The 15,180-nt window shown below is 56.3% G+C and overlaps 1 protein-coding gene across 1 annotated transcript in view; it reads left to right on the top strand.

The window, feature by feature from the left end:
• Positions 1 to 5,595: 5,595 nt before the first annotated feature.
• The window catches only part of EIF2B4 (eukaryotic translation initiation factor 2B subunit delta), a 102,124-nt gene continuing 92,539 nt past the window's right edge, over positions 5,596 to 15,180 (top strand). Inside the window, exon 1 of the mRNA XM_069233581.1 lies at positions 5,596 to 5,870. Coding sequence (XP_069089682.1) covers positions 5,804 to 5,870 — 67 coding nt within the window. The 5' untranslated portion in view covers positions 5,596 to 5,803. The remainder of the gene's footprint in view (positions 5,871 to 15,180) is intronic.

Below are 15,180 nucleotides of genomic sequence, written 5' to 3' on the forward strand. Positions count from 1 at the left end.
ATGCATCACCAATTCCACCACAGGAAACCTGGTGCATAAGTCAATCACCACAGCAGTCAGTCGGCCATCCGAAAAGTTGCCAAAATCCAGGCTTCTTGTGGACCAAGGTCCAGTATTGGGCAGTTCAGTCACCATGGGAGCAGGGCCCGGATCTTGGGCAGTGATGGCACACGGGCGCACACATGTGGCATCTTTGCACCAGGTCGTCCACCATGGCGTCCATCCCAGGAAACCACACTTTTTCGCATAGGCGGGCTTTCGTTTTTGCTGTTCTCTGATGCCCCTGGTGTGCTAACTCCACCACTCGGCAGACTTCAAGGTATCACCAAACGCTGTCCACGGAGAAGGAGGCCTTCTGGAATCGCCGAGAGCTCTGACCTCACCCTCCAGATCTGCTGCATTGCCCGGCGATCTCCAGATTCCAAGACCGGTGTCCTGTCAAGAAAGCACTTCCACAATCGATTAATCAATGCCTCCTTCACTCAGCTGATAATGGCATCCCTGCAGGAAGCATCAGCGATTTCCAACACCGTCCGAGCCGTGGGACACGCCAGGTTCACAATCATGCTCACGAAACTCTCCATCTGTCCATCGTCCTCCTCTGCTTCTTCTTCCAAGCATGAATGGAGTGGATGACGTGATAAATAATCTGCCGGATTGTTGACCCCTGGCTGGTAGACGACCTGGTACCGGTAATGCTGGAGGAGCACCGCCCACCTTTTGATTCTTGTGGGGCAAGTCTGGCCTTGCCCGCAAAGAGGGATACCAGTGGTTTGTGGTCGGTGACCATCCTAAATTCGTGTCCGCATAAGTATAAGTAGAAGTGCTGACAGGCCCACCTGATGGCCAGCACCTCACGCTCAATCTGCACGTACCGGGCCTCTGTTGCTGAGAGGGCCTTACTTGCATAGGCCACCGGCATCCACTATTGGTGACTCTGTTGGTGACACAGCTCCTAGCCCAATTGGGCTAGCGTTTACTACTTCTGTTCTCTTGCGTGGGTGGAAATACGCCATGACCGCAGTGTCCAACAACAAGCTTTTAACCACTTGGAATGCCTTGTCGGTCTCTGTGCCTCAATCCCACGGGATATTGACTTTTGTGAGGCGCCGAAGAGGTTCAGTGAGCGTGGTCAAATTAAGGATGAACCTCCTGCAATATGTCGCCATCCCAAGGAAGCTCCTGACCTCAGTGGCATTGCGAGGTACGGATGCCCTCCTGATGGCCTCAACCTTCTTGGGGTCAACCTTCAGCCCTTCCCACGAGAAGATGTAGCCAAAAAGGTCAATGGAGTTGCGGTAGAAAGTGCATTTCTCATGGTGCAGAGTCAGCCGAGCCTCTGATAACCACTGAAGGGTGGCCATCAGGTGTTTGTGATGCTTCTCTAAGGTGTCTGAGAAAATTAAGATGTCATCGCTTAGACTGATGATGCCAGCCAACCCCGACAGCATCTCCCGCATGACGTTCTGGAAGATCTCTGCTGCCGAGTAGACCCCGAAGCTAAGTCAATCAATCTATTTGTAAAGCATGCTACATACCCATGAGGGTTTCAAGGCGCTGGGGGGGGGGGGGGGGGGGGGTGAGGAGCTTGAAGGTGATCCTCTTGTTGACTGGAAGCCAGTGAAGGTCTCTTAGGTGGGGGGTGATGTGGCAGTGGCGAGGGATGTTGAGGATGAGTCGGGCGGAGGCATTTTGGATGCGTTGGAGGCATTTGGATGAGATGCCGGTGTAGAGGGCGTTGCCGTAGTCGAGTCTGCTGCTGAGGAGGGCCTGGGTTACTGCTTTTCTTGTTTCTGTTGGGATCCATTTGTAGGCTCTGCGAAGCATGCGGAGGGTGTTGTAGCAGGAGGAGGAGATGGCGCTGACCTGCTTTGACATGGAGAGTGAGGAGTCGAGGGTGAAGCCGAGGTTTTGTGTGCTGTCGGGGGGTGTCGGTGGGGGGCCCAGCGTGGACCGGGTGTACTAGCTGGTGGTACCCCGAGTTCAAGTCTAGCTTGGCAAACCATTGGGCCACGTTGAGGTCATCAATAATGTCGTCCATGGTGGGTGTGATGTGGCGTTCCCGCTTTATGGCATGTCCACACATAGGCAGATGGCGCCCGGCTGGCTTGGCTTTGGGGCAGATAACGAGAGGCGACAGCCAGGGTGTCGACCCAGTCACCTTCTCTATGACCCCCTGCTCAAGAGTCTGTACTTCTTGCTCCACCTCTGGCCTCAGGCGGAAAGGCAACCGCCGGTGTCGTAAAGCTGTGGGTCGTCCCGCAGGGTCGACATGAAGGTGGAACTGCTTTCCCTTTAGTTTCCCTAGCCCACGGAAGAGCTCTGGGAATTGCGCCAGCATCGCTTTGACGTGTGAATCGTGTACTTGTCGAGCGAAGAACACTAGCTCCAGATCTTCCGCTGTGTGGCACCCTAAGAGGGTTCCTTTCTTGCCTTCTGCCACGTGGAACTAGGCACGTGTCGAGTGCCCGTCGCTGCCAACAGTGACCTCTATCACCCCCGCAGAGGTAGCGGGCCTATGCCTCCATAAACGTATATCTTGGTGCGGCACGGTTTGAGCTCTGGTGGGGGAGATATTCGGCTGCATTGTTCTACGTCCATGACATTTACTGACGCCCCCGTGTCTATGAGAGCGGTCACTGGTATGCTGTTAACCGTTAGGGTACACATGGGTGGTGGTCGCCGCCTCTAGTCCAACCTGTCGGCAAATGAAACAACGAATATCTCTTCATCTTCATCATCCTCGTAGGGGGTGTGCATGGGTACGTGTCTACTAGCGCTGCCCCTGCATTTTCTGCTGGCATCACTTGTTTCACCCCTGCTCTTCTTTCTAATGTGGTTCTGGGCCACCCTCCTCAGCAGACCTTTGCGAAATGGTTGGGTGTACCACATTTAGAGCAGTTCTTGCCCTTCGCTGGGCACACACCTGGCTTTAGGTGTTCAAGGCCGCAGTTTCCGCACCCCTTTTCTTCCATTCTTGGTGGGTGAGCCATACTCAGTGGGTTTTGGCGACCTTGGATTGCGTCGACCTGTTCTTCCTTCATTGGGCCCAGTTTTGCTGCCCCCCCCCCCACCGGGAATGACCGCACAAGGGCGGCAGCCATGTCCTCTGCACGGCTATTGGACAGTTTGCGCGACATTGCAAGGATGAGTATTTCGTCAAGCGATATGCCCGGCTGCCACAAGACCAGCTTGCGTAACCCCTTGGAGCGGCAACCCTGTATTATCTGCGCCCTTATCTCATCATGTTGGTTGATGCCTGTGCAGGTGCTTGCCAGCTTCGCAGACACCTGTAAAACATGTCCACTGACTCTGTGTCGGTTTACTAGGCCTGCTGCAGCTTGAACCTCTCATAGCCCGGGTTAAGCTGTGGGTCAAAATACCTTTTAGACCTTTTAGGGCTTACCTAGTTTAGGGCTTCAACCGCTGCGTCGAAATTGTCATCATTGCCTGTGTTTGGAAGCATCTCAAACAAATCGTAGATCTCATTGCCCCCAAAATGCAACATGAGGGACCTTTGCACCGCTCCATCAGTCTCTCACGTGGCTCTGAAGTAGTGTCTCAATCTGCCGAGCCAGTGACGCCGTCGGGGTGCAGCCGTAGCAGGATCCGCCAGCTGGCTAAATGAGGGTAGCGCAGTGACAGACTAATGCAATCCATGATCGTGCGCTGGATGTTGGTGATCAGCATTTGGTGGTGAACTCATTGTTCTGCGCAAAGCCTGGCTTGATACCCCTTATCATCTCAGCAACCCTTTTATTGAACCAGAATTGGTTTATTTCACTTGTATCTCGCTCTTTTTTGTTTCAGTCTGGAGAGATTCAACTTGGCCTCTGCACCTCTGTGCTGGTGGCTTGTACTGAAAAGGCTGCCCCCTGGGAGTGTCTCTAGGCCACTTGCAGAGGTGGGGTTGTGCAGCCCTGGTACCTGAAATTCGAGCAGCAGACTTGTGGTGAGGCCGGTGATGCAGGAACCAAGAAAACCCAGTGGGCCTGACAGGGATTACCCTCACATCGGGCAGGACTTCGTGCCTTTAACCAGGCTGCTCTCCCGTTTTTGCAGGCAGCAGATGGGGCAGCCCCCAGGGTCCTCGCGCTCCAGCGCGGTTTAGCGAAAGAGCGGGAGAGCACCTCCTGCATTCGTCCACAGAATATGCGCTGACAGCCCTGGGTGAGCGTGCGAGGGGCTGGCTTGCGTGTGCAGCAGCCGGTGGGATGGCAGGGCACAGCGACCCCGCCAGCCCTGGCCGTCTTCCCGGGCCGGGGAGCAGATCTCCTTCATTCCGCCTGTGGGCGTCTGACGTGGCCCAGGTTCACTTGGAGGTTGTCAGACGGTGACCTGCTGTCTCTGCAGGTAAGAAGCGGCTGATCGCGTACGTTTGGGTCGGTATGTAGCACCATGTCGTCACCAATGAAGAGGGGCGAGGCGCACGGTCGTCGGGCCTGCTACCAAGGCCTCTGTGAAGCACATACAGACAGCGATTTGATTCAATGCTTATACACGTGCCGAAAGACCACGAGGGTCCAGCACCTCCTTATTTTATAGCCTGCACTCTGGAAACCATATGTCGTCACGGAGCGGGCAACAAAGTATGGGAGAGCCCGAGTGGCTCTCTACACAGATAAACATGATAAGGCGTAATTATATAATAGTTAGTCCCTGCTCCAAAAGAGAAAAATGAGGGACAAAGAGGCATGACTAGCAAGGAAGGATTTTTAAATGACACTGAAACGAACAAATGAAATGGTTTTAAGCCCACAAACGTATATTAAAAGTATACAAGAGGCCGTACGCTTACGCTCAACCTAAAAATTCATAACTCTGGTTCTGCTGATTGGATTTTTGTTGTTTTGGTGTTGAATAATTTATTAAAATGTACTTTGTTGCTCTACATTGGTTTGGGATTTTTCTTTTGTTGTGTTTTCATTTTACTACTGTTTGTGTGCTGCATAACAAGTTACACATTGCTTCTAAGTTAAGGCTGACTGCTTTTTGTACCAAGCTGCCCAAGGTTAAGCATAGGTTAATTTTGTTACATTAGTCTTGAGAAGCTGCAACCACAGGCTGATACTGCCAACAAGCAGTGGCAAAATTAAGAGCCGTAAATTGTTTTTAGCATATGTTGATTGTTGTTTGATAACTGTAGATGGAATGACAAAACTAACCGAATCCAAATGGGCATTTCTTTGATTTACCAATGAGAAAGTGTCACGCATTTGGCAATAGAACGTCACTCAAACGCACACTGAAACCATAACAAATGTCACACAAAAGCAAACCGAAAACTGGGCGGCTCTGGGGGCTGTGCTTGGAAAACTGCAAAAATACGTAGGTGTCGAGGTAACATCTTGGGTTTACAGCTTTTTACGTTCAGAAAATAGCATGGACACAAGCTCTCTCCCAGCTGCACAGAAAATACCGTCCCGCCGCTGTCACGAGGCGTTTATTGCTGCGCAGTCAGGCTGTTTACAAGCAGAGGACAGACGAGGGGAACGCACGTCCGGTCCTGTCATGAGAAATCGCCACCGGAAGTCACCCGCAGCCTGCGCCAGAACTAGAAATGGCGGCTTTAAGACCCCGCGGGGTCTCGTGCCCAGAACGGCAATGGCGGGCGGACGTCGCCGCAGCCCTGTGCCTGGACTAGCAATGGCGGGCGGACGTCGCCGCAGCCCTGTGCCTGGACTAGCAATGGCGGGCGGAAGTCGCTCCGCCGCCGGCCTCCCCTCCGGCCGCCGGGGGTCGCTGTAAGCGTGACTCTGCGGGTTGCAGAGCGCTCCTCGGTACCGGCGTCAGGACCAGCGGCATGGCGGAGACGGGAGCGGCGGAGGGGGGCGGAGGCGGCACCCCCGGGAGGGCGGCCTCGTCCGGCGGTGAGGGGGCGCACGTGCTGTGAGATGAGAGGCTGCCCGGGGCGGGAAGCAGGGGCAGCACAGGCAGCCGCCGGGGGCGGGCAGGAGGAGCCGGGGATGGAAGCGGGGGGGTAGTAGTAGCAGCACCGAGAGCCGGTGGAGGCCGGGGTGCGGGGAAGGAGACACCCCGAGAGCCTGGGAAGGAAGCGTGAGACCGAGAAATAGGGCAGCCGGGGCCGTTGAAGGACTCTGGGGCCGTGAGAAGCAGAGCTCCGAGGGAGAGGCGTGTCACCGAGGGAGGACAGAGCACTGAGAGAAGCAATGCACAGAGGGAGCCAGGAGCACTGAGAGAAGCAATGCACTGAGGGAGCCAGGGAGGACAGAGCACTGAGAGAAGCAATGCACCGAGGGAGCCGGGGAGGACAGAGCTCTGAGAGAGAAGCCTGTCACTGAGGGAGGACAGAGCACTGAGAGAAGCAATGCACAGAGGTAGCCAGGAGCACTGAGAGAAGCAATGCACTGAGGGAGCCAGGGAGGACAGAGCTCTGAGAGAGAGGCAATGCACCGAGGTAGCCAGGGAGGACAGAGCACTGAGAGAAGCAATGCACTAAGGGAGCCAGGGAGGACAGAGCACTGAGAGAGAAGCAATGCACTGAGCGAGCCAGGGAGGACAGAGAACTCAGAGAAGCAATGCACTGAGGGAGCCAGGAAGGACAGAGCACTGAGAGAAGCAATGCACTGAGGGAGCCAGGGAGGACAGAGCACTCAGAGAAGCAATGCACAGAGGGAGCCAGGAGCACTGAGAGAAGCAATGCAATGAGGGAGCCAGGGAGGACAGAGCATTGAGAGAGAAGCAATGCACTGAGGGAGCCAGGGAGGACAGAGCACTGAGAGAGAAGCAATGCACCGAGGGAGCCAGGGAGGACAGAGCACTGACAGAGAAGCAATGCACTAAGGGAGCCAGGGAGGACAGAGCACTGAGAGAGAAGCAATGCACTGAGCGAGCCAGGGAGGACAGAGAACTCAGAGAAGCAATGCACTGAGGGAGCCAGGAAGGACAGAGCACTGAGAGAAGCAATGCACTGAGGGAGCCAGGGAGGACAGAGCACTGAGAGAAGCAATGCCCCGAGGGAGCCAGGGAGAACAGAGAACTCAGAGAAGCAATGCACTGAGGGAGCCAGGGAGGACAGAGCACTGAGAGAGAAGCCTGTCACCGAGGGAGCCGGGGAGGACAGAGCCCCGAGAGAAGCATGTCACTGAGGGCGCCAGGGAGGACAGAGCACTGACAGAGAAGCAATGCACTGAGGGAGCCAGGGAGGACAGAGCACTGACAGAGAAGCAATGCACTGAGGGAGCCAGGGAGGACAGAGCACTGAGAGAAGCAATGCACTGAGGGAGCCAGGGAGGACAGAGCACTGACAGAGAAGCAATGCACTGAGGGAGCCAGGGAGGACAGAGCACTGACAGAGAAGCAATGCACTGAGGGAGCCAGGGAGGACAGAGCACTGAGAGAAGCAATGCACTGAGGGAGCCATGGAGGACAGAGCACTGAGAGAAGCAATGCACTGAGGGAGCCAGGGAGGACAGAGCACTCAGAGAAGCAATGCACTGAGGGAGCCAGGGAGGACAGAGCACTGAGAGAAGCAATGCACAGAGGGAGCCAGGGAGGACAGAGAACTCAGAGAAGCAATGCACTGAGGGAGCCAGGGAGGACAGAGCACTGAGAGAGAAGCAATGCACTGAGGGAGCCAGGGAGGACAGAGCACTGAGAGAGAAGCAATGCACTGAGGGAGCCAGGGAGGACAGAGCACCGAGAGAAGCAATGCACTGAGGGAGCCAGGGAGGACAGAGCTCTGAGAGAGAGGCAATGCACTGAGGTAGCCAGGGAGGACAGAGCACTGAGAGAAGCAATGCACTGAGGAAGCCAGGGAGGACAGAGCACTGAGAGAGAAGCAATGCACTGAGGGAGCCAGGAGCACTGAGAGAAGCAATGCACAGAGGGAGCCAGGAGCACTGAGAGAAGCAATGCACTGAGGGAGCCAGGGAGGACAGAGCACTGAGAGAAGCAATGCAATGAGGGAGCCAGGGAGGACAGAGCACTGAGAGAAGCAATGCACTGAGGGAGACAGGGAGGACAGAGCACTGAGAGAAGCAATGCACTGAGGGAGACAGGGAGGACAGAGCACTGAGAGAAGCAATGCACTGAGGGAGCCAGGGAGGACAGAGCACTGAGAGAAGCAATGCACAGAGGGAGCCAGGAGCACTGAGAGAAGCAATGCACTGAGGGAGCCAGGGAGGACAGAGCACTGAGAGAGAAGCCTGTCACTGAGGGAGGACAGAGCACTGAGAGAAGCAATGCACTGAGGGAGCCAGGAGCACTGAGAGAAGCCTGTCACTGAGGGAGGACAGAGCACTGAGAGAAGCAATGCACAGAGGGAGCCAGGAGCACTGAGAGAAGCAATGCACTGAGGGAGCCAGGGAGGACAGAGCACTGAGAGAGAAGCCTGTCACTGAGGGAGGACAGAGCACTGAGAGAAGCAATGCACTGAGGGAGGACAGAGCACTGAGAGAAGCAATGCACTGAGGGAGCCAGGGACGACAGAGCACTGAGAGAAAAGCCTGTCACTGAGGGAGGACAGAGCACTGAGAGATGCAATGCACTGAGGGAGGACAGAGCACTGAGAGAAGCAATGCACAGAGGGAGCCAGGAGCACTGAGAGAAGCAATGCACTGAGGGAGCCAGGGAGGACAGAGCACTGAGAGAGAAGCAATGCACTGAGGGAGCCAGGGAGGACAGAGCACTGAGAGAGAAGCCTGTCACTGAGGGAGCCAGGGAGGACAGAGCACTGAGAGAAGCAATGCACAGAGGGAGCCAGGGAGGACAGAGCACTGAGAGAAGCAATGCACTGAGGGAGCCAGGGAGGACAGAGCACTGAGAGAGAAGCCTGTCACTGAGGACAGAGCACTGAGAGAGAAGCATGTCACTGAGGACAGAGCACTGAGAGAGAAGCATGTCACGGACAGAGCACTGAGAGAGAAGCATGTCACTGAGGACAGAGCTCTGAGAGAGAAGCCTGTCACTGAGGGAGGACAGAGCACTGAGAGAGAAGCATGTCACTGAGGACAGAGCACTGAGAGAAGCAATGCACAGAGGGAGCCAGGAGCACGGAGAGAAGCAATGCACTGAGGGAGCCAGGGAGGACAGAGCACTGAGAGAAGCAATGCACTGAGGGAGCCAGGGAGGACAGAGCACTGAGAGAGAAGCCTGTCACTGAGGACAGAGCACTGAGAGAGAAGCATGTCACTGAGGACAGAGCTCTGAGAGAGAAGCCTGTCACTGAGGGAGGACAGAGCACTGAGAGAGAAGCATGTCACTGAGGGAGGACAGAGCATTGAGAGAGAAGCAATGCACTGAGGGAGGACAGAGCACTGAGAGAAGCAATGCACTGAGGGAGCCAGGGAGGACAGAGCACTGAGAGAAGCAATGCACAGAGGGAGCCAGGAGCACTGAGAGAAGCAATGCACTGAGGGAGCCAGGGAGGACAGAGCACTGAGAGAAGCAATGCACTGAGGGAGCCAGGGAGGACAGAGCACTGAGAGAGAAGCAATGCACTGAGGGAGCCAGGGAGGACAGAGCACTGAGAGAGAAGCAATGCACTGAGGGAGCCAGGGAGGACAGAGCACTGAGAGAAGCAATGCACTGAGGGAGCCAGGGAGGACAGAGCTCTGAGAGAGAGGCAATGCACCGAGGTAGCCAGGGAGGACAGAGCACTGAGAGAAGCAATGCACTAAGGGAGCCAGGGAGGACAGAGCACTGAGAGAGAAGCAATGCACTGAGCGAGCCAGGGAGGACAGAGAACTCAGAGAAGCAATGCACTGAGGGAGCCAGGAAGGACAGAGCACTGAGAGAAGCAATGCACTGAGGGAGCCAGGGAGGACAGAGCACTCAGAGAAGCAATGCACAGAGGGAGCCAGGAGCACTGAGAGAAGCAATGCAATGAGGGAGCCAGGGAGGACAGAGCACTGAGAGAAGCAATGCACTGAGGGAGACAGGGAGGACAGAGCACTGACAGAGAAGCAATGCACTGAGGGAGCCAGGGAGGACAGAGCACTGAGAGAGAAGCAATGCACTGAGGAAGCCAGGGAGGACAGAGCACTGAGAGAGAAGCAATGCACTGAGGGAGCCAGGGAGGACAGAGCACTGAGAGAGAAGCAATGCACCGAGGGAGCCAGGGAGGACAGAGCACTGAGAGAGAAGCAATGCACTAAGGGAGGCAGGGAGGACAGAGCACTGAGAGAGAAGCAATGCACTGAGCGAGCCAGGGAGGACAGAGAACTCAGAGAAGCAATGCACTGAGGGAGCCAGGAAGGACAGAGCACTGAGAGAAGCAATGCACTGAGGGAGCCAGGGAGGACAGATCACTGAGAGAAGCAATGCCCCGAGGGAGCCAGGGAGGACAGAGAACTCAGAGAAGCAATGCACTGAGGCAGCCAGGGAGGACAGAGCACTGAGAGAGAAGCCTGTCACTGAGGGAGCCGGGGAGGACAGAGCACCGAGAGAAGCATGTCACTGAGGGCGCCAGGGAGGACAGAGCACTGACAGAGAAGCAATGCACTGAGGGAGCCAGGGAGGACAGAGCACTGACAGAGAAGCAATGCACTGAGGGAGCCAGGGAGGACAGAGCACTGAGAGAGAAGCAATGCACTGAGGGAGCCAGGGAGGATAGAGCACTGACAGAGAAGCAATGCACTGAGGGAGCCAGGGAGGACAGAGCACTGAGAGAGAGGCAATGCACCGAGGTAGCCGGGGAGGACAGAGCACTGAGAGAAGCAATGCACTGAGGGAGGACAGAGCACTGAGAGAGAAGCCTGTCACCGAGGGAGCCAGGGAGGACAGAGCACCGAGAGAAGCAATGCACCTAGGGAGCCAGGAGGGACAGAGCACTGAGAGAAGCAATGCACTGAGGGAGCCAGGGAGGACAGAGCACTGACAGAGAAGCAATGCACTGAGGGAGCCAGGGAGGACAGAGCACTGAGAGAGAAGCAATGCACTGAGCGAGCCAGGGAGGACAGAGAACTCAGAGAAGCAATGCACTGAGGGAGCCAGGAAGGACAGAGCACTGAGAGAAGCAATGCACTGAGGGAGCCAGGGAGGACAGAGCACTGAGAGAGAAGCAATGCACTGAGGGAGCCAGGGAGGACAGAGCACTGAGAGAGAGGCAATGCACCGAGGTAGCCGGGGAGGACAGAGCACTGAGAGAAGCAATGTACTAAGGGAGGACAGAGCACTGAGAGAGAAGCCTGTCACCGAGGGAGCCAGGGAGGACAGAGCACTGAGAGAAGCAATGCACCTAGGGAGCCAGGAGGGACAGAGCACTGAGAGAAGCAATGCACCGAGGGAGCCAGGGAGGACAGAGCACTGACAGAGAAGCAATGCACTGAGGTAGCCGGGGAGGACAGAGCACTGAGAGAAGCAATGCACTGAGGGAGGACAGAGCACTGAGAGAGAAGCCTGTCACCGAGGGAGCCAGGGAGGACAGAGCACTGAGAAAAGCAATGCACCGAGGGAGCCAGGAGGGACAGAGCACTGAGAGAAGCCATGCACTGAGGGAGCCAGGAGGGACAGAGCACTGAGAGAAGCAATGCACTGAGGGAGCCAGGGAGGACAGAGCACTGAGAGAGAAGCAATGCACTGAGGGAGCCAGGGAGGACAGAGCACTGAGAGAGAAGCAATGCACTGAGGGAGCCAGGGAGGACAGAGCACTGAGAGAGAAGCAATGCACTGAGCGAGCCAGGGAGGACAGAGAACTCAGAGAATCAATGCACTGAGGGAGCCAGGGAGGACAGAGCACTGAGAGAGAAGCAATGCACAGAGGGAGCCAGGAAGGACAGAGCACTGAGAGAAGTAATGCACTGAGGGAGCCAGGGAGGACAGAGCACTGAGAGAAGCAATGCCCTGAGGGAGCCAGGGAGGACAGAGAACTCAGAGAAGCAATGCACTGAGCGAGCCAGGGAGGACAGAGCACTGAGAGAGAAGCAATGCACTGAGGGAGGACAGAGCACTGATAGAAGCAATGCCCCGAGGGAGCCAGGGAGGACAGAGCACTGAGAGAAGCAATGCACTGAGCGAGCCAGGGAGGACAGAGAACTGAGAGAAGCAATGCACCGAGGGAGCCAGGGAGGACAGAGCACTGAGAGAGAAGCAATGCACTGAGGGAGGACAGAGCACTGATAGAAGCAATGCCCCGAGGGAGCCAGGGAGGACAGAGCACTGAGAGAAGCAATGCACAGAGGGAGCCAGGGAGGACAGAGCACTGAGAGAGAAGCATGTCACTGAGGGAGCCAGGGAGGACAGAGCACTGAGAGAGAAGCATGTCACTGAGGGAGCCAGGGAGGACAGAGCACTGAGAGAGAAGCATGTCACTGAGGGAGCCAGGGAGGACAGAGCACTAAGAGAAGCAATGCACTGAGGGAGGACAGAGCACTGATAGAAGCAATGCCCCGAGGGAGCCAGGGAGGACAGAGCACTGAGAGAAGCAATGCACTGAGCGAGCCAGGGAGGACAGAGAACTGAGAGAAGCAATGCACCGAGGGAGCCAGGGAGGACAGAGCACTGAGAGAGAAGCAATGCACTGAGGGAGGACAGAGCACTGATAGAAGCAATGCCCCGAGGGAGCCAGGGAGGACAGAGCACTGAGAGAAGCAATGCACAGAGGGAGCCAGGGAGGACAGAGCACTGAGAGAGAAGCATGTCACTGAGGGAGGACAGAGCACTGAGAGAGAAGCATGTCACTGAGGGAGCCAGGGAGGACAGAGCACTGAGAGAGAAGCATGTCACTGAGGGAGCCAGGGAGGACAGAGCACTAAGAGAAGCAATGCACTGAGGGAGGACAGAGCTCTGAGAGAGAAGCAATGCACTGAGAGAGAGGCCTGTCACTGAGGGAGCCAGGGAGGACATTGCTCTGAGAGAAGCAATGCCCTGAGGGAGCCAGGGAGGACAGAGCACTGAGAGAAGCAATGTCCCGAGGGAGCCAGGGAGGACAGAGCACTGAGAGAAGCAGTGCCCCAAGGGAGCACAGAGCACTAAGAGAAGCAATGCACTGAGGGAGGACAGAGCACTGATAGAAGCAATGCCCCGAGGGAGCCAGGGAGGACAGAGCACTGAGAGAAGCAATGCACTGAGCGAGCCAGGGAGGACAGAGAACTGAGAGAAGCAATGCACCGAGGGAGCCAGGGAGGACAGAGCACTGAGAGAGAAGCAATGCACTGAGGGAGGACAGAGCACTGATAGAAGCAATGCCCCGAGGGAGCCAGGGAGGACAGAGCACTGAGAGAAGCAATGCACAGAGGGAGCCAGGGAGGACAGAGCACTGAGAGAGAAGCATGTCACTGAGGGAGGACAGAGCACTGAGAGAGAAGCATGTCACTGAGGGAGCCAGGGAGGACAGAGCACTGAGAGAGAAGCATGTCACTGAGGGAGCCAGGGAGGACAGAGCACTAAGAGAAGCAATGCACTGAGGGAGGACAGAGCTCTGAGAGAGAAGCAATGCACTGAGAGAGAGGCCTGTCACTGAGGGAGCCAGGGAGGACATTGCTCTGAGAGAAGCAATGCCCTGAGGGAGCCAGGGAGGACAGAGCACTGAGAGAAGCAATGTCCCGAGGGAGCCAGGGAGGACAGAGCACTGAGAGAAGCAGTGCCCCAAGGGAGCACAGAGCACTAAGAGAAGCAATGCACAGGGGGGGCCAGGAAGGACAGAGCACTGAGAGAGAAGCATGTCACTGAGGGAGCCAGGGAGGACAGAGCACTGAGAGAGAAGCATGTCACTGAGGGAACCAGGGAGGACAGAGCACTGAGAGAGAAGCATGTCACTGAGGGAGCCAGGGAGGACAGAGCACTAAGAGAAGCAATGCACTGAGGGAGGACAGAGCTCTGAGAGAGAAGCAATGCACTGAGAGAGAGGCCTGTCACTGAGGGAGCCAGGGAGGACATTGCTCTGAGAGAAGCAATGCCCCGAGGGAGCCAGGGAGGACAGAGCACTGAGAGAAGCAATGTCCCGAGGGAGCCAGGGAGGACAGAGCACTGAGAGAAGCAGTGCCCCAAGGGAGCACAGAGCACTAAGAGAAGCAATGCACAGGGGGGGCCAGGAAGGACAGAGCACTGAGAAAAGCAATGCACAGAGGGAGCCAGGGAGGACAGAGCACTGAGAGAAGCAATGCACAGAGGGAGCCAGGATGGACAGAGCACTGAGAGAGAAGCATGTCACTGAGGGAGCCAGGGAGGACAGAGCACTGAGAGAGAAGCATGTCACTGAGGGAGCCAGGGAGGACAGAGCACTGAGAGAGAAGCATGTCACTGAGGGAGCCAGGGAGGACAGAGCACTGAGAGAGAAGCATGTCACTGAGGGAGCTAGGGAGGACAGAGCGCTGAGAGAGACCCCCAGAAGCAAATCGCAGAGGGAGAGGCATGTCAGTGAGGGAGCCAGGGAGGACAGAGCACTGAGGGAGCCACAGAGAAGCAATGCACTGAGAGACAAGAATGTCACAGAGGAAGCAATGCACTGAGGGAGCCAGGGAGGACAGAGCACTGAGAGAAGCAATGCCCTGAGGGAGCCAGGGAGGACAGAGAACTCAGAGAAGCAATGCACTGAGCGAGCCAGGGAGGACAGAGCACTGAGAGAGAAGCAATGCACTGAGGGAGGACAGAGCACTGATAGAAGCAATGCCCCGAGGGAGCCAGGGAGGACAGAGCACTGAGAGAAGCAATGCACTGAGCGAGCCAGGGAGGACAGAGAACTGAGAGAAGCAATGCACCGAGGGAGCCAGGGAGGACAGAGCACTGAGAGAGAAGCAATGCACTGAGGGAGGACAGAGCACTGATAGAAGCAATGCACTGAGGGAGGACAGAGCACTGAGAGAGAAGCCTGTCACCGAGGGAGCCAGGGAGGACAGAGCACCGAGAGAAGCAATGCACCTAGGGAGCCAGGAGGGACAGAGCACTGAGAGAAGCAATGCACTGAGGGAGGACAGAGCACTGACAGAGAAGCAATGCACTGAGGGAGCCAGGGAGGACAGAGCACCGAGAGAGAAGCAATGCACTGAGGGAGCCAGGGAGGACAGAGCACTGAGAGAGAAGCAATGCACTGAGGGAGCCAGGGAGGACAGAGCACTGAGAGAGAGGCAATGCACCGAGGTAGCCGGGGAGGACAGAGCACTGAGAGAAGCAATGCACTGAGGGAGGACAGAGCACTGAGAGAGAAGCCTGTCACCGAGGGAGCCAGGGAGGACAGAGCACTGAGAGAAGCAATGCACCTAGGGAGCCAGGAGGGACAGA

Source organism: Pleurodeles waltl, chromosome 5 (genome assembly GCF_031143425.1).
Source record: "Pleurodeles waltl isolate 20211129_DDA chromosome 5, aPleWal1.hap1.20221129, whole genome shotgun sequence".
In the NCBI taxonomy this organism is placed as follows: Eukaryota; Metazoa; Chordata; class Amphibia; order Caudata; family Salamandridae; genus Pleurodeles; species Pleurodeles waltl.